The sequence below is a fragment of the Abramis brama genome (assembly GCF_963993115.1).
Source record: "Abramis brama genome assembly, chromosome: 5".
Lineage (NCBI taxonomy): Eukaryota > Metazoa > Chordata > Actinopteri > Cypriniformes > Leuciscidae > Abramis > Abramis brama.
This window is the reverse complement of record NC_139967.1, coordinates 13,001,053-13,023,287: the sequence shown is the minus strand read 5'-3', so window position 1 is coordinate 13,023,287 and position 22,235 is coordinate 13,001,053. Positions and strand designations below refer to the sequence as shown.

At 37.8% G+C, this 22,235-nt stretch overlaps 1 protein-coding gene across 2 annotated transcripts in view; it reads left to right on the top strand.

Moving 5' to 3' along the window:
• Positions 1–22,235, top strand: part of tenm1 (teneurin transmembrane protein 1) — a 155,502-nt gene that overhangs the window by 28,387 nt on the left and 104,880 nt on the right. For both annotated transcript variants that reach the window (XR_014606269.1, XM_084114746.1), the window contains exons 2-3: positions 5,577–5,839; positions 11,977–12,240. Coding sequence is in view for 1 of the 2 variants with exons in the window: in XM_084114746.1 (XP_083970872.1) it covers positions 5,632–5,839; positions 11,977–12,240 (472 nt within the window). In the remaining variant the exon portion in view is untranslated. The remainder of the gene's footprint in view (positions 1–5,576; positions 5,840–11,976; positions 12,241–22,235) is intronic.

Genomic DNA, 22,235 nt, shown 5'->3' with positions numbered 1-22,235 from the left:
TGTGTGTGTATGTGTGACTATTTTAGAGAGAATCAGCGCAGGAAGTCTGCACTGATAATCTGAAGATGGATGAATGAATATTATCCACTGTGTGTAGATACAGTTTGTGTGTGTGAGAGAGAAAATATGATATGTCTCTACAGGCTGCCTGTAATATTGTACGGTTCCCAGCAGTCAAATCATGCTAATGTTATTGTTGACAATATTTAGAAGCAAATATTTTTTTAAACCATTCATATTAGCGTGTCTGTGTCATATGCATATGGCACTTGAATGGTGCATAACCCTAAATTATCACCTTTAATTCAGACTTTAGTTGTAAACCATATTTTGTGTAAATTATGCAATACAAGGAGATTAATGTGTCGGTTGGCAAACATGAAAGATTAAATGCAGGGTTGGTGCATAATTAAACACAGGAAATTATGCAACTAATAGTGCAGTTAAAGAATAAAGTTTAAAAAGTCAATGCACATAGATCAAAGAAAATATTACATTAAATTATAAATAAATAGCACAGCAATTAAAGCATATGTAATAAATGCATAAAATAAAGTTTACAAATAAATAAATCTGCCATATGAATAATGAAAAGTGATCAAATGTGCTAAAAATATTAATGCTTTGTTTAAACTCATCAAGAGTGCGATTTCTTTTAACAGGCATTGGAGAGCATTGAGTTTTACTACTGACTGCTGGGACGCCAGTGTTAGGAGACCAAAGAGACCCGTTTGAAACGATCCTCACAAGCTTATTAGAAATGGATTTAGGTGCAAACCCATTAAGGGATCTGTACACCGGTAACAGAAAATTTGAAATCAATCCTAAAATTTACGAGAGGCCAATGAAGGGACTTTAAGACATGCGTAATGTGTGCTTTCATTCTGCTCTCTGTCAGCACTCGTGCTGCAGCATTAATTTGTAGTCTAGCCGGGCGTTCTCGGGAAGAGCAGACAGGGAAAGCATTGCAGCAGTCCAGACATGCATCAATCTCTCAGCATCTGCTCGTGGACTATGTTTCTTAGCTGATAAAAAGCAGTTTAAGTGGACTGCCTGATGTGGACCTTAAAATTCAAATTCGTGCACAACGATACATAGAGGATTTTAACGTGAGACTTAGTATTCAAGAGAGGATTTTCGCATTGTAGACAGTTTCACTCACCGCCCTTTATCCCTGACTAAGAGCCCTTTGATTTTCTCTTTGTTTAGTTTGGGAAAGTTCAGTGACACAGAGTGTTAATACTGTCCATACATTGATCCATCTCTACATTGAGCTGTCGAAACATCAACACATAAACTGATCTTGACTACATGGCTAAAATGACTGGGTGATACAGAGATGCGCGGTTGTGTATCAACAGCAGGAGTATGAAAATCAATCCAGACTGAGTTACTTTGGCCACCCTGAGTGTCAAATATATAAGCATTTATACCACAAGCTAAGAACTAAAGCCTGATGCCATAGGAAAACTTATAGTGTTACCATTAGAATATTAGAATATACCCCATTAGAGTATGAAATATGCTCTTGACAGTTCAATGGGACTTAACCTTCACAGTCCAAGTGGGTCTGGGTGCGTTTTTAAGAGAGGAAATGCAAACTCTCATTCAGGTTTGGTTCCATTCAGGTACGGACCACCCACTTTTCATGATCCAGACTATTCCTGATGGTATATATTGCCATGGCAAAGCTGAATTTTCAGCAGCCATTATTCCAGTCTTCAGTGTCACATGATCATTAAGAAATCATTCTAATATTCTGATTCAGTGCTTGCAGTGTAGTCTTGAGCACAAACCCAATAGCTGGGTTTCAGTCACGTGATTATGATGACGCGCGAAGGCGGCGCGATTTTAGATGGAGGGCACCTTTATGAATGACAATATTTGGTACTCTATAAAACCCCTTTCCCTTTTCCCGGTTGGGACGATTGGAGCAGCCGTAAACTACACAAAACATGGGCATTTTTCAGACGGAAGATCCTCAGCTATTTCACTTCCTGCCCTCCATCTGAATTTCGCGCTCTCGCGAAGCAGCAGCGTGACGTCACGTGAAACCAACCTATTAGGAACACAATGGACTACTTGCACTACTTCCGCGTTCTAGTTAGTACATAATCGGGAGTTTCCGGTTAGAGCGTTCAGCACACCTACATGTATGAGAATGCAGATTATCACTATGTTTTATGGCTGCCAATTGATTAAAACAATGAATAATGATCTCTGTATTAATTATCTTGAGCCTGCTGAAATGTTCCTATAAATATTTTCTTTCCAACTGTGCATTCTGAATAATAAATAGGCTAAATATATTTGTCCACTAAGCTGCAGCAGTTCTATATGCTTTTCTTCTCATTATCAGTTTTTTTTTTCTCTTTCTGACATTTCATACCTGTTGGGTTTCCATTTTTAAATGAAATTGACTATTAAAAGGATTGCTTGTGTGCGCTGGTGTTTATTCCAGTCTTTTAAAATAGTTGAATGATTGAATGCTCGCGAGGTGCCTGCAATGATGTTAAATAGGCTATAGGCTATTTAATCAATAACGTACACAGCGTAGAGGAGAATGACAGTCAACTACTTTGAATATTATAGCATTTTGGGCATAAACATGTAAATAGTGAAAAATGACACAGAATGATTAAAATATTTAATCCAAATAAATAAATGTTTGTGGTTCGTACTGATGTTATTCATCTGTTCTCATATGCTCCAGCGTCGCGGTCATTAGTTTAGCCGAACACTGACATCCTGTGGTGAAATAATGGCGTATTTTTAACACCTGCTGCTTTCTCAGATCGGCTTGGGTTGGATTAAAACTTCATGTTCCGATAAGTTTGGAAAATTCTGCACACAGTAAAAATTGCCAAATTTTTAAATCTTATTGCGGACACTCATTTTAAGTGGCGTTTGTTCAACTCATTGACCACAGTACATTGAAAGTAAACATAACCGGAAATAAGTGAGACGTACTATTTCCAAACGGAAGTGCGTCACGAAGCTCAGTGCAAGTGGTCCATTGTGTGTACATGCCTGGGTTCGTGCCCATGTTTGTGTCCCCTCTCTGCAGTTTGTTCTCCAACACTGTAATCATCATAATCATCTGATTACAAAGACTTATTCAGCACTCCCATAAGAACCCTCCCCATCTGTCTGCTTCAAGTGTGCGTGTGTGTCTACGTCTCTTTTTTTTTTTTTTTTTGGCCTTTAACCCACTTTACGTGTTACAGTGAGTCCCGTTTTGATCAAAAATGGTAATAATAGTGTTTGATTGGCTTCCTCTGCTACTTGGCTACAGTCTCATGAGAGCAGAGCGAGAGAGACAGATAAAGGGAGCTTTCACCACAGCCACTATTAACTAACAGAGTATTAATTGTGTTTGCGTGCAAAGATGCTGCCTCCAGTCTACAAAGTCACCGCCGCCTTCAATTGGCACTCGCTCTGGCACGACATCCAATCAGCAGGCAGCCTGCCAGAGACTGACAGGGATTTAACTCGCATACCCCTCCCACATCACTTAGTCATGCCGCGCATTTCCGCATCAGCCAATTAGTAACCCATTACAAAAGCAATACAGAGTATACACACTAACGAGCATTTGATGGTAATATTTAACTTCTATTTCATCAATGTCAGGATGAGAGTGACTTTCTTTCTCTGTCTGTCTCCCTCTTGTATGCTTCCCAGAAAGTCTTTAACCTGTCTGGTCATTTTGCAAGCTCCTTCTATCCTTCTTCATTTCTTCATCTGTCCATTCTCATCCTTCCCGCTTTCATTTTTCAGCCATGCTTCTGTTCCTATCCTGTCCCCGTCTTCATCTTCGTTTGACTCCTCTTCTACCCCATATGGTCTATCGGTTCTCTTTCATCCAGTGTTCATCCGTTCCACCTCTCCTTTTCATCTGTCTCCTTTCAGCTGTGCCTCTCCTTTCTCTTTCTCCCTGTCTAACTGCATCTTGTTTTTCAGTGGCCCTCCCCTACCTGCGCGCTCCTCTGTTGAACGCTGAATGTTCTTTTCAGGCTCAAAGGTCATGGAAAGGTCATGGTCAGCGTTTAGATTTGGGAAGTGAAAGCTGAAAGGGAGCCACACTCTCTGGAGAGTGAGAGAGAAAGAGAAAGAGATTGTGTCTCACATTGAGAATGCTAGAGCACTGAATAAGATATATGCAGGGCAATTCAAGCACAATCTTGTCTGACTCCAATATTAGTTTCCCACTAATCCCTTCTCATGAAGATCTACGGATGCAGTTGGGGTTGGATGCAGTCAGAAAAATGTGTGTTTAAAATTAACGTTAACTTCAACATGTTTAATACTAGGCACTTAACAATTTTTTTTCATTTTGTTGTCTGTGTTCTTGGGTCAGGGTAAAGGAGGTCTGTAACATACTGACTGTTTGTCCACAGTTAAGCGCCGCATGTTTCAGAGTGAAATGTGGCACAGATGCGAGCAGCTGATGATCCAGTGATTTCAATGTTTTGGAGCTGCATTTACTGTGAACAGAGCTGCTCCAAAACATTGAAATCCACATTTCACTCTGAAACATGCAGCGCTCTTTGACATTGAGGAAACAAACTCCATCTCTGCATCTGCTCTGAGTTTGTATCGTTTATGACGTGCATTTAAAAACGAAACATGCGCCAACCATCTAAACTTATTAATATTTTTTTTATAATCACAACATTTTTGTCCAAATTGTGGAGCCCTACGAGCAAGCACAACAAACCTAGAGTTTTTTTCAATCGTAATCGCAGTTATATATTTTTTCCCCAGAATCATGCAGCCATATTTTCCTATAAATTGTAATGTTAGAATCCCATTACTGTTCTCATAAAAACATATAATTAATTAGCTGTGTTACATGTACAATTTCAGTTAAATAGTGTCAGTTTAAATAGCGTCAGTTATTTTCATTATTGATTATCAATTATTATTATTAATGACATTATTATTATTTTCAATATCAGTAGTTTGTTACAGCTCTACAATATTGGATTATCAATATTACTTGGAGCTAAATTTGAGCTAATTTAGAATGTAAGATTGATTCGGTTAACTACAACACAAAATAAATTTATCCTAATGAATTATTTTGAAGTATTGACTGGTGTGCTGTATAGTGAGGTACGTTAATTCCATGATTTAATTGCCTTCATTACCGGGCAGTTGTATAACTCTCTCTTGTTTTGAGTTTGTTTCTTTTTCCCCCCAGTCTTTCACCCTTTTTATCTCCTCTCTTTTCCTCTATCTAAGCATCTCTTTATCTTTTCATCTCACCCTCCATCTATCTCTCCCTCTTCTCTTTCATTTGTCCTCTGAGACCATCTCTCTTTTCTTGGTGGTCGATGAATGTTTGGCTAAAACATGGGGGTGGTTTTGGATAGTGTTTGTTTTGTTTTGTCCTTCATGCCTCTTTAAATATATTTCTACAGAGCAGCCGTTTGTTCTCAAGCTGTATCATGTGTCGCTTTACAAAAAATTGCACCAGTGAAATGAAAGTTTAGAGTACATTTGAACTGCTGTTGTTTGTTTTCTGTTTCATCGCCTCTTCTCTTCTTTGTTTTTTTTCTTTGTGTGTGTAGGGTGCTTTGAGTGAGTTTTTGAGATTTCTGAGTGTGTGATATTGTGAGAGCAGAGATGGACGAGAAGCTTTACCAATCTCTGGCCCGACCCCACCCCGGCCTGGAGCTCAGTTACTCCAGCTCATCTGATGAAGAGGATGGTACAAACCTTCATCACAAACACTACAGAGAGGCGCACACCCGCCCCGATTATGAGCCTGACCGCAGATTCACCTACAACAGCCACAAAGTCCGCAGGAAACCCTTGGAGCATCCCCAGAATGGTGAGGCTTTCTGTTTGTGTGTGTGTGTGTGTGTATCAGGGTTGTGTGCCATTCAGAATAGAATACCTTTTAAATTAAATTGTAAACTCTTTTACAATTCAATTTTGAGTGTAAAGTAGAATGAAAATCAATTGAAATTTAAAGAAATTCATATGCACTACTGTTTGGGGTTGGTAAGATTTTTAAAATATTTTTTTTTTGGAAGAAGTCTCTTATGCTCACCAAAGTTGCATTTATGTGATCAAAATACAGCTAAACAGTAATATTATGAAATATTACAATTTAAAATAACTTTTATATTTTAATATATTTTAAATTTTAATTTATTTCTGTCATAGCAAAGCTGAACTCTCAGCAGCTATTACTCCAATTTCCAGTGTCACGTTATCCTTCAGAAATCATTTTAATATGCTTATTTAGTGCTCAAGAAACATATCTTATTATTATCAGGTTCGGCATGCATTTGATTTGCGGATTAACTGCTAAGTTTAACCGTCATAGATTTTATCATAGAGTTTATCATTTGGACATGTTTTGTCTTGCCAATTTACACATTCAAGCGATTTTAAACGCGGAAGAAGAGGCGAAAATCGGGACTCGCAAGTTATCTGTGCGCACAGCCTCACGCACCCGAAGCGTGCGGACACAGAGAGAGAGAGAGAGAGAGAGAGAGAGAGGGGTGTGTTTCAGAAAGCGCTCGAACATCGAATTGATTTATCTTTCGCATTTACTTGTGCTTGAATGGACACACACTCAAAATTATGACAAAATACCCGTCTTGGCAAGTATTCTCTCGGTTATGTCATAAGTAAACAGTTGAGAAAGGAACCGGATGTGTGTCAGTATATTCGGCCCGTGCATTCGGTCTTAAAATGACCGCAGCCTAATATTCCTGCTGTTTTCTGTGTCATTAATGTTAATAAAATAAAATAAAAACATCATCGTCATGTTTGATGATGACGACAGCTTGTAGGATAAGTGTGCCGTGTAAAGTGTGAGTAACAAGCAGCATGTCCAGGTGCTCCCTTGAGAACCAGACCAAAATAATGCACACAATAACACATAAAAATAGAGACTAAATAATGTCTTGTTTTGATTTTAAAAACCAGTAGTGATAGAGTTGTTGCAGTATATAGTTTAATTTAAAATGCACAGCAGATTCATTCATATATTATGACCAACTTATATAACAAGTAATGGATGTCAAATGAAATTTCCACAAGGATATGTGCATGCCTGCATGTGTTTGCACAAGAGAGAGAGACAGCTTTAAATGATGACACATAATTAATATCCCTCTACATTTAGCGGGACACTGGAGCTGTTATCATAAACATCTGACATTGGATGAAAGGCTGCATTTTCTAAAGGAGATCATAGGCAAGCTGTTTTGTTTGTTGTTTTGATAGTTGCGTTAATGAAAGTGATTATATGGTATGATTCTTTAGTAAGGAACAGAATTCTTTGAAAACTCACTGTAAATTGAAATGAGCCATCAACAGACACACACACACACACCAAACATCAAACACTATTGTCATTAAATAATAATGGGATGTGTGTTTTACTTTTGAATAATGAATACAATATACATTTTTTAATAATTTTAATAATATAATTTATTTCACCCGTTATTCTTCTGTCTTTGATATTCTACATTCATGGATTCATTTTTGCTTGTCTGAGTCCCAAGGGTGAACTATTTCCATTAATTAAAGGATTCCCTATAACTAAGACACACACAGGCAATGTTCCCTTTCATTTTTATTCTTGCTGAGTAGAACTTAGTTTGGTTGGACCTTTTGGTCACCTGAACAGAAACATGTAGAGTGTATATATATAGTATATATATATATTATAAATCAAAATTACATTAATAAAAAAGAAAAGAAAAAAAGAATGATTACATATTTATACATAAATATGTATTATATAAATCATTAAATATGTATGATTGAATAATATATAATTAATAATTAATAATAAATGATGTTATCTAGATGGCATTCATATTACTTTTTTTTGTCTCGAAAAATAAATAATAGACAGAAAAATAATAACACATGGCCTCTGTGGGTTTCTTTTTGCATAACAAATTATTAACTCAACTTTCCACAGAAGATTTCTCACAGCTTCATGTCCATATTTAAAAAAAAAAAAAAAAATCTACGGATATGTGGATAGTTGAAATGCTGCAAATTAGGGCTTCCCCCTATTAGTTGAGAATCCGGTCAACCAAATTTGTATTTGTCGCAGAAAGAAAAATCTCCATAGGACAGATCATTAACACTGCTGGCCTTTATGGTAATTATGTTGGGCAGGAAATCCAAATGTTTGCCTATCATTCTCAAACATCTTATCATTTGAAATGTTAGCCACTTTACATGGCCATTCGCTTAGCCCAGTATATATTTAAGTATTTAAATTAATATCAAAAACGTTCAACTAATCATTAAATGGCTTAAACGGCCGACTAGGAAAATCCTTGGTCGGTGCCAGACCTCTAATGTTAGAGCAAGCAACCATTTAGCTGTAATTCAAGGAGTGTTGAGCTTTTTCAAACATCATTTTTAAATCTATCTTGAGTGCTGAATTTTATTTCTCACCTGTATGGAATCAACAACAGGATAGATAGATAGATAGATAGATAGACAGACAGACAGACAGATAGACAGATAGATAGATAGATAGATAGATAGATAGATAGATAGATAGATAGATAGATAGATAGATAGATAGATAGATATCTTCATTGGAGGTTGAGCAGGTTACAGTGAGGCTTTTTGCTTCCTCTATGAAATTATTCAAATGCTACATGCAGAACAAAACATTCTGTTCCAGTTACCACGGAAACAGCTTCACAAATAAAGAGAGATGGAAATGGAGACAGAGAGAGAGAAAGGGGGAGAAATGGAGAGAGAGAGGTAAAGAGAGGTCTTTCACCCACTCCTCTTAGCCTAGCTTTTTCCATCCATGTCTGCTTGTGGACAAGTGTGTGTGTGTGTGTGTGGGTCAGGCTGAGTAGCAGGGGGTCATGTTCTCAGTGAAGGACGGAGAACTGCATCGTGGGCAATTAGTACTGAGATGATTAGAGCAGGGAGAGCAGTGAGAGGGGTCGCCACAGAGACAGGAGTCAGAGAGGTAGAGGAGAGGATTCTTAAGGACACTTGAGTAAAGATCTTGCTCATCACACACACACACACACACACACACACACACACACACACACACACACACAGAGGTCTGAAAAATCACACTTCTTCTGCACACACACACACTTAGTGCTACACACTTCCGGGAAAGCCCATCAAGAGCCCATCACCTTTACTTCAACAAATGAAGAGAAGAGGAGAGATGAGAAGATATGAGGGCAAGAGATGAGTTGAGATGAGAAGAAGGGATAAGACGAGGTTGGAATAAGAAAATAGATTTAATTAAATAAGAAGAGGCAACATGAGATGAAAAGATATTGGAGAAAGAGACAGTAGCCTGCTATGTACAGTAGATATGCTTGCTCACAACGCAAAGTTCTAAAAAAGACCAGTCAATGGTAGTCAACATTTGCTAGTTGATATTGCAGAAATAGTTATTTACATAAAATCTTTTTTTGCACATTTATGTTTTGCTGTATTTTTACAAAGGCTAAATCTAAATTACTGTCATGTTAATGTTACAGTTTAAAATAACACATTCTTGTATTGTATATCTGGAGTGGAAAACAAAATCATTTAATTTGATCCCAGATCTTGCATGCGTTCGTTTTCTCCATGTCACTTGCAGGCAGGCAGAGAGAAACAACCACCTGGAAGACAGCAAGGTGAAGGGAGTATTTTGAGTAAACGCTTTTGTGCAGGCTGTGTCATGTCATATTGCAAATTGGCATATAACAATTAGGACTCCTGATGTAAAATTTTATATGGATTTAAAGGGGAAACATGAATCAAAACTTTACAATTACAGATCCTACTTTAGCCTAAATCAATATCCTAATAAATATACTACCCTTAAATAATGTAGTTGCTAGTACACGTCAAGCTTTTCTTGGGATTTTGCTGCCTGTCATGTGTACAGGTACTTTTCACAAACAAGATGCATGTTCAAACCCGATGTGCAAGGGGTTGTAACGAACAATACCTTGGCGTGCAGATTTATATTGGCTAACTGTAATTTGAGGAATTCTGTGTTTTAATAGGCTGTTGAGTTTGTACTTATTGGTCCCTCACTGCCTATTGATTCAGTTGATAATGATAATTCAGTTGATTGTACGATGATCATAATGCAAGGCAAGCACATTGTATATATCTTTTAGCTGCATTAAGAATTAGATTTGACTGTTTGATTCATATATTAAGTAGACTATTTAAAATCGCCCTCTGTGGGTTTGTTAGACCCTTTCAAAATTTCCGTTTAAACGTTAAAGGGATAGTTCACCCAAAAATTAAAATTTGGTCATTACTTACCCTAAAGTTGTTACAAAACCTGTAGGAATTTCTTTCTTCTGTTGAACACAAAAGAAGAAATTTTGAACAGTGTTGGTAACCAGACAGTTGACGGCACCCATTGACTTCCATAGTAGGAAAAAAAAAATACTATGGAAGTCAATGGGTGCCGTCAACTGTCTGGTTACCAACACTGTTCAAAATATCTTATTTTGTGTTCAACAGAAGAAAGAAATTCATACAGGTTTGGAACAACATGAGGATGAGTAAATGATTATGATTTTTGGGTGAACTTTCCCTTTAATGAAATTAGTTGTGACACACATCCCTAGTATGAATATACACTACTGTTACAAAGTTTGAGGTCAGGAAGTTTTTTTAAAATAAATTAATATTTTTGTTCAGCAAAGATGCATTGAATTGATCAAAACTGACAGTAAACACTTATACACTTATAATGTTACGAAGGATTTCTATTTTAAATAAATGGCGTTCTTTGGAACATTCTATTAATTAAATAATCCTGAATTTTTTTAATCATATTTACTAAAATCTATGCGAGTGCCTGGATGTAGAATTTTATCAGGTTCTTTCATGAGGATGGATCCATTAATAACTGTTTGCATTTTACACCCTTTCTGGAGAACCTGTAGTATTTGTTAATTATCAGACACGGTCTTGGACAATATATTTTTCCTTGTAAAAAATGTTTCCACCAATTGAGCATATTAGAATGATTTCTGAAGGATCATGTGACACTGAAGACTGGAGTAATGATGTTGAAAATAAATGTTTAAATATATTAAGCCATAATTTTTCACAATATTGCTGTTTTTACTGAGTTTTTTTTTTACCATGCCAATAAATCTACTTGAATCTTGAGAGAATGTGGTGTGGTGTGTGTGTGTGTGTGTGTGTGTGTGTGTGTATTCTAAAATGAGTTGTCAGCGCTGAAGTAAAAGTAGAAATGACAGAGAAAAGTAGTGCTTAGTACGCACACACACGTGAACACACACACACAAACACACACACACAAACAGGCGCACATATCTTTGTGGGGACTCTCCATAGACGTAATGGTTTTTATACAGTACAAACTGTATATTCTGTCCCCTTACACTAACCCTACCCCTAAACCTACCCATCACAGAAAACTTTCTGCATTTTTACATTTTCAAAAAAATATCATTTAGTATGTTTATTAACCCATTTCCCTCATGGGGACCGCTGGCTGGTCCCCACAATGGAGGTGATCTCAGGTTTTACTATCCTTGTGGGGCCATTTGGTTCCCACAATGTAATATAAACAAAAACACACACACACACACACACACACACACACACAAGCAGTGTTTCTGTGGAAGAGAGTGCATGTGTGTATCTGAGTGTGCATATGTGAGTCCATATGTCTCTTACATGCTCATTCTTGGGGGAATTTAAATGGTTTTCACATTTTGTGCAGTTAAAAGCAGAATTCTTTTCTGTTAAATATTTATTTGGGGTTTTATAAGCCATTCTCCATCTCTGAAAAGAGAACAAAATTGTTTCTGAGCCAGGCTCCAGAAATCTCAGCAGTCAGTACACAGCTCCAGCGCTGAACTCTAATCCACAAGCCTGTGGGAGTGTGTCCGTGTACTAAAACTTTGATTTGTGAAATATATTACATTCATTCACTCTCTATTTTTTTGTTTCTCCCAGATTTCTCGGACCCCTCCCAGACTGTGTTCCCTGATTTCCAGACAGAGCTTCACGCAGCCAATCAGGAGCTTGCTTACCCGGGAGGCGTGTCTGCAAGTGTTCCCTCCGATCCTGAATCCGAGGGCGGCGCCTCCCCTGACCACGCCCTGCGGTTGTGGATGCAGGAAGTGAAGTCAGAGCACAGTTCCTGCCTGTCGAGCCGAGCGAACTCGGTTCTGTCCCTCACTGATACGGAACAAGAGCGCAAGTCTGAGCCAGAGAATGGTACAAGATTATTTTATATTATTAGACATTGTATTATTATATATTTTTTTGTAGGTCAACCAGATTGTGGTGTGGTGATAATGATGATGTTCAATAATATTTCATTCTTATGCGTGTGCGTGTGTGTGTGTGTGTGTGTGTGGGTTACTCTAAAGTGCCCTCATCAGTGTATGACTTTACAATTTTAATGAGAGCTGCCGCAGAGGGAGATACACACGCAGTTAAACAGACTTCCCAGTCTTGCTGCACACACACACACACACACACACACACCACTTTCACTACGATATTCAGTGATGCAATATTTATGTGCCGCACTAATAACTACTTTGGTGTGTAAACTACACTCCATAATCTCACACATGTACTCACACACTCACATTAAGGTTATGTTATTGTTAAACACACTTACATAGGGTTGTATTTGATTGACCCCTGCTGTACCATTGCAGACCATCGTCTTGGTGATGATTTGGTATATCTGGTCGTGTAGTGCTTTCTACTCTCCACATAAAGAGCTCCCGCTCCTTTCTCCACACTCCTTCCTCCACGAACATCCTCTTACACCCGTGTTGGTGCTTGTAGTGGTTTTGTCTTCAACTGTAGTACTTGACTTGGATCCGCTATCTGCTTTTTTTGCTTAGCATCTCTCTTCCATGCACATAATGTATGCACTGTCTTATCAAAGTCGCTTTGATAAGAAAGTGCCTGCCGAGAATATAAATTCAAATGTGAGCGGCGACAGTATGATAACACTAAAACAGCATTATATCAATTAGTTAAGTGCTAAATAATTGTCACATCATTGAAAACATGTTTTGAAATGAAAGTGTTTGATGTAGCCTACTGTGCAGATACACTCTTATTAGTCTGTGTATCTTTACCAATGTTAGGAAAGAGTGACTGAAGTTTGTGTTTAACATGGTTTCCTTTTATATTACTAATCTTAGTTTACCTAAAATTAAAAGTTGTCATCATTTACTCAGGTTTCTAAACCTGCACAGGAAAAAAAGCATAATGTCCCAGCTTAATATAACTAGCTTTTTCCGTTACATTTACGGAGATTTCCTTCAAACTTAAAACACAAACAATGCAAAACGTAATTCAGAATATGGGTAAAACACGTGAAAAATCTTTACAGAAAATTCCTTCATATTAACAGTACATTGGGCTGTATTACACACTGTTTTTCAGAGTGCGTATGACTGACTTTCTTCTCTGGAACATAAAAGATATTTAAAAAAAATTAGATATACAATGAAAGTCAATAAATTCCAATGTTTTTGGAGCCCAACGTTCTTCAAATATTTTCTGCTGTTTTTCTCATAAAAAGGAAAGTGGGTTACACTTTATTTATTTATTTTTATTCTTTTTTTGGTTTGTTATATATTTAATCAGGGACAGTACACATTAATAATGAATAACAATACGTAAAATGTGCCAGATTTAGCCAACACTGGCTTGTAAGGTGTCCTTGTTACAATGTAATATAATATACAGTGATATTAATTAACAGCATGTACTTACTATAATTAGGGCTAGGGTTAGAGTTTGGTTTAGGGTTAGTTGCATGTTATTATGCATAATTTACTGTTATTATTACAGTAAGTACATGTAACATATGTAATAAGGACACTGTAAAATAAAGTGTTACCGGAAAGTGATACAGATTTGGAGTTAAATCAGGTAATTTTCAGGTAACAGAATACAAGGTAACAGAATTTTCATTTTTGGGTGAACTATCTGTTTAATAATTTAAGCTGCACATTTCTGCATGTAGGGCTGTGGGATAGGATATGGCCAAAACCGTATGTCACGTCACAAATACATTTATTTAGTATATATCACAGTATATTATTTTAGCTGTAAATAAGGTTGTTACGAATACTATTAATAGCCTATCAAAAAGTAACCAAGCCTATTCAAGACAGGAAAAACAGATTTCTAAAATGAAAGAAAAAAAATGTAGAGTAGGACTTGATTTTGCCCATCAAGAATTGATTGGATCATTAGATCTTTGTGGTTTGCTAATAGCTGCGATCTTGGTAGTGACAGGTTGCTGGAAGGGAGGGATTATTTCACAGCTCTTGCGCACAGTGTACTCATTCAGTACTTTCTACCAATTTCTACTGGTTTATTATTAAACCAAAAAGGCTGTTATTAAAGGATAGATCAGTGTCAACTATATTAGACCAGACCGCAAAACTGGAACCCACAAGTTACTGATTTTGCATATAAAGAGGTTATCCATTTGTAACTGATTTGCAATTGCTAAACTAAATGCAGTGAAAAAGGAAACCTTGACTAATGTTATAAAAGCACAAAAATGCTACATGATATGGCCCCTTAAGAAAGCACTGTCAATTTGAATTATAAGAACCATCACAAAACTTTTTTCATCTAGACTCACATTGGCCTCAAAAAATCTTTTCAGTGAATCATGTTTGGCTTCCTTCTGAGTGGACAGCGAACATGCTCTCTGGCTCTCACACTGAAAGATGGATGTGGTATGATTACCATCTTTGCATTCAGAGAGATCTAATTAATTTCTCCTGATCCAATAGATGCAAATTAAAATTAATTACAAAGGCTGGACAGGCGCATTAAAGCCAGACCACATTGGTGTGTGTGCAATCAAGTAGGAGAATGAAACTAACGTCTCAAAATCCTGGGTCAATTCAGAGTTTTTTTAATATCAAGCTTCTCTATTGACGCTGTCAGTGCAATGCGCCGTAACCGTTCATACCGAGAGCTCATGAAGCCAATTACACAGTTTCTCATGCGGTGTAGATAACCATGCGAACGCAGAGTAAAAAAAGGCTCCCCCTCTCTAAAAAATAATAACCGAGAAAACCATGCATACATATTTTTTTAAATTTTTATATTCTGCTGGATTGTCTGATTTTCCTCTACTACAACTGTCACTTTTTTCCAAACCGCTTCCTGAGAGGAACACCACAGTAAGACTAATGCTAATATACTATAAGCACCCGATGGCTTCTCAGCAGTCTGCCTGCATTTCATGCCATCCACTCACGTCAGTTTGCCTTATAGATTCGAGACGGCTTTTTCAGAGCTCACAGCACCACAGGTTCCCAATCTCTTGAGAATAGCAGCCATCGCAGGTGCTAAAAGAGTCTTTTCCTGTCGGGAGCCACGAGGTTCCTTGTCTCAGCGCAGACTCCCGCATTTACAGTTCAGCCTGTGTCACGGCTCCGTAGCTGATAAATGCCGCAGTTTGTTCATCTTCAAATGACGGCAGACTGCAGATTACACAGTCGCAGTAAATTCATTATCATGCTAAAGGTTTTTAATTTACAGAGTCTTGAAAAGGTAAAATGAGATTATAATGAAAGTCAAAGGTGACGGAATTGAGACAGACACGAGGCGGTGAAAGCAGGATGTACAATTATCAAGCAATAATACAATTAATTCAATGAATGTCTGGAGGAATTGAAAAACTATATGTCTGCAGCTCAAATTGAGCATGAGGGAACAGTCGTTCACCGCACTTTTGTGTTTGTGTGTGAGTGTGTGTTTCTTGTGACAGCTCATGTAACAGTCAATCCTTAAAACGGCAGTGTGTAAATGCATTGGGCTTTCAAGTCTCAAAGCAGGCACTCTAATGTCTTACCAACACCGTCATTCCACAACACGTGTGTGTGTGTGTGTGTGTGTGTGTGTGTGTCTCTGTATGTGTCAAGTCACTGAACCTCTAAAGCACTCGCAGATGTGTGTGTGTTATATGCAACTTTAATATCAATTATTTTTCACTATACAATACTAACAGAGCAGTTGTTCTGCCAGAGTGACTTTACTTTACAACACACACACATGCACACACACACACTCACACACACACGCACACATTTTTTTGCAGAGTGAATGTAAATCTATATGCTGTCCACGTAGTCATGCCCCCCACACCACAGTGACACCTCCCCTCTGTATTGAATTATGACTCATAATGACATGAATACAGAAAACACGGAGATAGAAAAAAATCACTTTTTTCTTTCTCTCTCTTTTCATCTTCTCATTTAATAGCAGTGGAACCAGCCTTCATTTCACATTCAGACAGAAATACACTTCTATTTGTTCCGTTCTTTAATGTATTTATTTTTTTCATATTCGATTATTTATTTATTTGTGTTGCTTTATCCTCTGACAGGAAATTGTCAGAGGTACAAATTAGAATAAAATGACCTCTCTTCCTTCCTCCCTCTCTCGCTTCCTCGCACCCTCCCTCTCTCTCTGCCTCGCAGTAAGATTACTCTATTAATTCTTTATGCTTGTAGGTGGCACATATTCCGGATCTGAAATGATGGATTTTCACCTATGAATTAATTTCATCTCTGTCATTTAAAGTTCAGCCATCAGAGCTGTCGTACCATCAGGGAGAGAGAGAGGGAGAGATGGGTGTTTGAGGAGCAAGAGTTTACGGTTGCAAAGAAGATGTGAGGTTTCCCGCTCCTCTGAGAGATGGACGATAAAACTCTCTTTTGATTCTCAGTACGTGCGTGTATTTAAGAGGTAACGGTTGCTGTGTTATTTGGAACGTATTATTTGATGCTTTTAAAACATCTGTAGCTCTTTACGGAGCAGCAGAAATCTAAGTTGAGCATGAAAACGGAGAGAATTTATTCTCTATAACTGAAAAGAGTCTGAGCGGCCCCATCTGATGCTCATGACATTATTAATCTATATGCCCTTCAGAGGAACAGGAAATGGATCATTTTTTTTCCCTTTCTGAACATTCTGGGTCACTTGCCCCAGAACCACTCATAAAAGCAACAGATGAGATGATGTGGGTTACAAGCGACCACAACTGCATGAAATCTGTTAGAGCTCTTTGTGCACGCTGGCTAAAGTCAAAGACCCTTTAATAAAATGCTAATAAAGTGCGTTACAGCCATATTGATCATAGTTCATTCTTGTAGATGCTTAATAAAGGATGCAAATTTTCCTCTGAGCTTTTTTTTTTTTTTTTTGGGCTGTTAACTCCAAGCGATGATGAGGCCTGCAGCAGACAATCTAACGCTCCAGATTGGAGAATAATCTCCTGGGCACACAGAGATTTATGAGAGGGCTAAACTCTGAGAACCATTAAAAGGATTTTCGAATAGAACGGATGGCGGCATACTTATAGTTAAGCATCTGGGCTTGTAACACAATTACCAGTGAGTTTAATAAAAATAAAGAGAGAAAGAGAGAGAGAGAGAGAGAGAGAGAACAGAATGATTTAAAAATGAAAATGGACTAAAATCAAATTTTCGAGGTAACATCATTGTTTCCTACATAAGGCTCATCATATGAGAGCAGATTACCCCGCTTTTCCGTTTTTGACGTTAGGGAGATTTCTGTTTTTTATCATTTAGTTTTATAGACTAGCCTCAATTTAATAAAGCAAAAACACAGAGTGTACAATAATAAAGGTGCTAAGTAGTTTTCTTGTTTACAGAGACTTGCACTTTAGGAAAGCTTATTTATACATGAAGGAGGAGACTGAAGAAAGCGGCTTTTAGTCGCAACACCAAACGTGCCTAATCGGATGCCTTTCGAGCTGTCCTAACATGTTATACTCGTGCATTTATTTGCTTCGGGGTGCCGGGCCACAGTTAATGCAGTTTCCCTCACATATACATCAAGACTTTATTACCTTCTTCAGGAAAAAAGTGGAATTGTGAAAGTTTGATAGGTGTTTTTCCAGCCTGGAGGGCTGTCTGAGCTTCACCGAAGCTTTAATGATTAAAAACAGAAGATTGAGTTGAACCTTCAGCGAGTGTGTTTGCAGCACTGCACCTCTTCAGCCCAATAATTGAACACATGTGGTTTCTAGCGGCCCGTCCTCTCTGTTTTAATGATATCTTTCCTAATGACGCCGCCTTTAATCATCCGGCACCCGTAATGATCTTTTTGAGTGTGCTTGCCGCTCAAACTTTTACGCCGAGCGTATTTGCTGTGGAGACGAGCGTTATTATTATAGAGGAGATATGCAGCTGTGAACTATTTTAGAAATAGGGTTTTGGTACCTGTGTAATTTGGGTGATGTTTACACGGCCGACGCTTCTGCTTGAAGTCTCATTTAGTGTCAGTTTTAATGAGGTTTTCACAGTTTTAATCTCGAGTACAGTCTCTGAAACAATCCCTTTTGAACTGCTCTCTTCCACATGCGTGTGGGTGTCTGTGTGCTGAAGGGTGGCACGATGAGACATTTTAAAATTACTCCTGTCATTTCAGGAGGAGTAAATGTAATAAATCGAGAGGAGAAAAGGGATGAGATTTTCTCTCTTTTTTTTTCTTCTCTCTCCCTCTGTCACACATATGTGTGTGTTTTAAGACACCGGTTTTAAAAATGGTCTCTTTATTCGCTCACACAATCAGTTTATCTGTGTTTCTCTCCGCATCGTCCCTCTGCTCTGCATTCTGTCCATTTCCATTTAGACGCTGCTTAGTTATCTCTCCCTCTCTTTCTCTTTCTCTTTCTCTTTCTCTTTCTCTTTCTCTTTCTCTTTTTCTATCCTTTCCCCCTCAGCATCTGCCACTGGTACAGTTTGTACTTTTTACATTAGCATTTTTTACTCTCCCTGCGGCTCCTTTTCTCTGTCTTTCTGCTTTCTCTCTCTGCCTTTCTTTCAGTATCATGATGTGTTTTATTGGTATGACAAATAATGGCTTGTTTGTTTTGCCAAAGCTACAATAGTTACAATAAAGTACAATGCAAGGCATTATTATGGGAAATGAAAACTATAGTAAATAAATGTGATGCAATCTGTGAAAATGAATAAATGAATAAATACAAAAATATACATAATATTAATCTAATAAACAATAATGACTAAATAAATGTGAGTTATACATATCAATCTGAATCAAGAATCTGAATCAAGATAAAGAGGCAGATTATTCACCGTAGATGCTGGCAGGCAGAAGGCAGAACTCTGGTAGCTGGTAGGTGGGAGTCTTTCATTAGGCAAGTTGTCAGCTCTTGAGACCCCTCTCAGCTCTTTCTGTCTCTTCTGTCTCATCCTTTACTGTGTGCCTGCTCTATATGCATGCCATTGTCCATTCATATGTGCAAGGAGGGCTCGTTGAGATTTAATTTCTGTGCAAAAGTCTTAGGCACGTTAGTATTTTCACCAAAAAGTGGCCAGTTATTTATATATTTTTTGGTAGTGTGTCTGTAAGAAATATCAGTTTACATCTCCAAACATTCCTTTTGCCATTAATTGTAATAATCCATTGAGATTTACGTATGCACAATGAGTCTGACAACAGCCGGTGCTCCACACAGAGATCCGATCTCACCATCAACAAATCCATCTGGGATTACATGAAGAAACAGAAAAAAACTGAGACTAAATCCAGAAGAACTGTGGCAACATCTCCAAAACACTTACTTTATACTGCCCTACTAATATATTAAATATATATATATGTGTATATATATGTGTGTGTGTGTGTGTATATATATATATATATATATATATATATATATAATTCGTAATTCGCACCTTGATAGGACGCAAATATTTCTACCCGTTATCGCTTGTGTGATTGTCAGCCTCTGCTTTTGCTCTACAGACTGAAAGCCACCTCGTGAGTATATAATGCGCTGTTACTTTTAGCCAATACTTTGTTTGTTTTTTTATTTGATGAGGCATTCTACATCCCTTCCGTCAAACTTCTCAGCACACGGCGGGCAGATTGCTTTTAATCAATGCAATAATCGTATAAAGAAGATTAACACTATCTTTGCCTAAATTCTGATTGGGTGGGCAAGACAGATGTTTGGGTGGGCTCAGCCCACCTCTGCCCAAACACAACTTTTCGGCCCAGACGTTTGCGCCGCGATGCAACAACATTGTCAGCTTTCATGGCCACTAGTTCTTTGATGTCAGTTTGGTGTGTCACAGGCTTTAGAGTAATTTAAGCACCTCTGATTCACTGCTGCTTTCAAGAGCACAACAGACATGTCTATAATTAGTTGCAATGCTTAACTGCAAAAAATCACATAAATGAAACATTTTGACACAACAGGAGCAGACTTAAATGGAATTCTGCAATTTACACTTTTCACGAAAGTCTTAATGGCAGCCATAATTGCAGTCTCAGTTATATTTTTGGATTAATTGTGAAGCTCTTTGATTTAAAGGAAGAAAAGTTCTGCCATCATTAAAGTTGTGAATTCTGCAGGTTGCAGGGCTTATAAAGAGAAGCTCCCTATATTATACTTATTTCTCGGATTTTGGCTGTGTCATCCCACTTCTGCTGCCTGTCCAAACATGTGGGGGTTGGATTTTATATATAGCACCATACAGTGCAGGTCTAGTTAATCAATTCAGTACAATGATAAAATAAATCCAATCAAATCCCTGCTACTAAGTGAATTGGAAAGTAATGCATTAAAATCTGGGATTTAAACTCTGATCCCTATGATTTCATTGATAAAATGTGTAAGGAAAGTACATTGAAATATACAGTGAATAATTAGATAATAAAGCAAGCAATAGTCTGTATTATATTGTATGTAAGGACAATGTACAATACAGTATAGTGAGAAATGATATGCTCCAATTTGTGTTAGGCCAACATGGAGCTGTTTTTAGTCCCAGTTCATTCCTGCGTGTGTGTGTGTGTGTGTGTGTGTGTGTGTGTGTGTGTGTGTGTGTGTGTGTGTGTGAGAGAAGCGTAATGCATCTCCTGTGTAATGGTCTGTGTCGAATTCCCCTCACAAAACTCTTGAAAGACAGAAGCTTATCCTCATTCCCTTTCTCTCTTCATCTCTCTTCAAACATACTTTCATTTCCTAACTTTCCATACTTTCATTTTCATTACACAGCACAGTTTTAGTTTATTTTCTTTCTTTTTTATACTCTTAAAATAATACAAACAAAAATAAAGACTAATCTTAACTTTATAAAGACGTCATTATTTACTCGCCCTCATGTTGTTCCAAACTTACAAGTTTCTTTCGAAGGAACACAAATGAAGTATAGTACAGTGGTTCTCAGCCTTTTTGACTCCAGTTTCCAGATTATTAAAGTCTGATTAATTAATTAATTAATTATTTTCTATTTTTGGCCAAGTGCATCCTGAATTTTCGATTTCAGCTCAAAATTAATTTCGGTGCATGTTATTCATTTGCTTGACGGACATGGTGACCATTCACTTTTATAGTATGGAAAATAGAAGCTTGGACATTCTGCTCTAAATGTTATATTTTGTGTTATGCAAAAGAGATTTCATTTTTGGATGCATTATCCCTTTAAAAACACATCACTGGCAAGTTTTAAAATTCAGAAGTTGTCACTTTAGCTATTCAAGGTTTTCGTTTTTCTCCCTCCCTATCAGTCAGAACATCTTTCTTCTCTCCTTTAGCCTTTCCTTTCTTGATCCGTCTGTCACCGTACTTGGAAGGGACATTTGATGGAGAAAATCGTTCCTTTCACAGAGAGAGAGACAGAACACGTGTCCCCATTGTTTTGATCACAGAAAACACGCTCGGTGTCTGCTCCGTACAGCTGACACTTGAAGGAGGGAGGGAGAGAGATGCACCATGGCCCAGATTTTACTCTGGCTTCCTTCCATAGCAGATGCTTGGCAAGGTGGTCCATTCTGGAACACACACAGGCACACCCGCCCATGTGTGTGTGTGTCAGACTAACTCCAGCAACACTTTCCTAAAGGCTTTTTTTATCTCATGAAATGTGTGTTAATATCATTGCGCCGTGGTCTGGACGATAATCAGCATGAAACATTAGCACACGTGGCCAGAGGGTGTCATGTGGCATGTAACGGAGCATCCCCTAATGGAGCTATTATTCTAAATATCAGCATCATCACTGCTGCTTCTTCCCTCTTTTTGTCTTTCTCACCATTTTTAATGATGCAACAGGAGATATCAGAGATTCTGCTAATGGTATTCTAGCGTTCCCAGCTCAAGTAAAAGAACCAGCGAGCATGATCACACTTCCTTGGTTTTAAATCACACT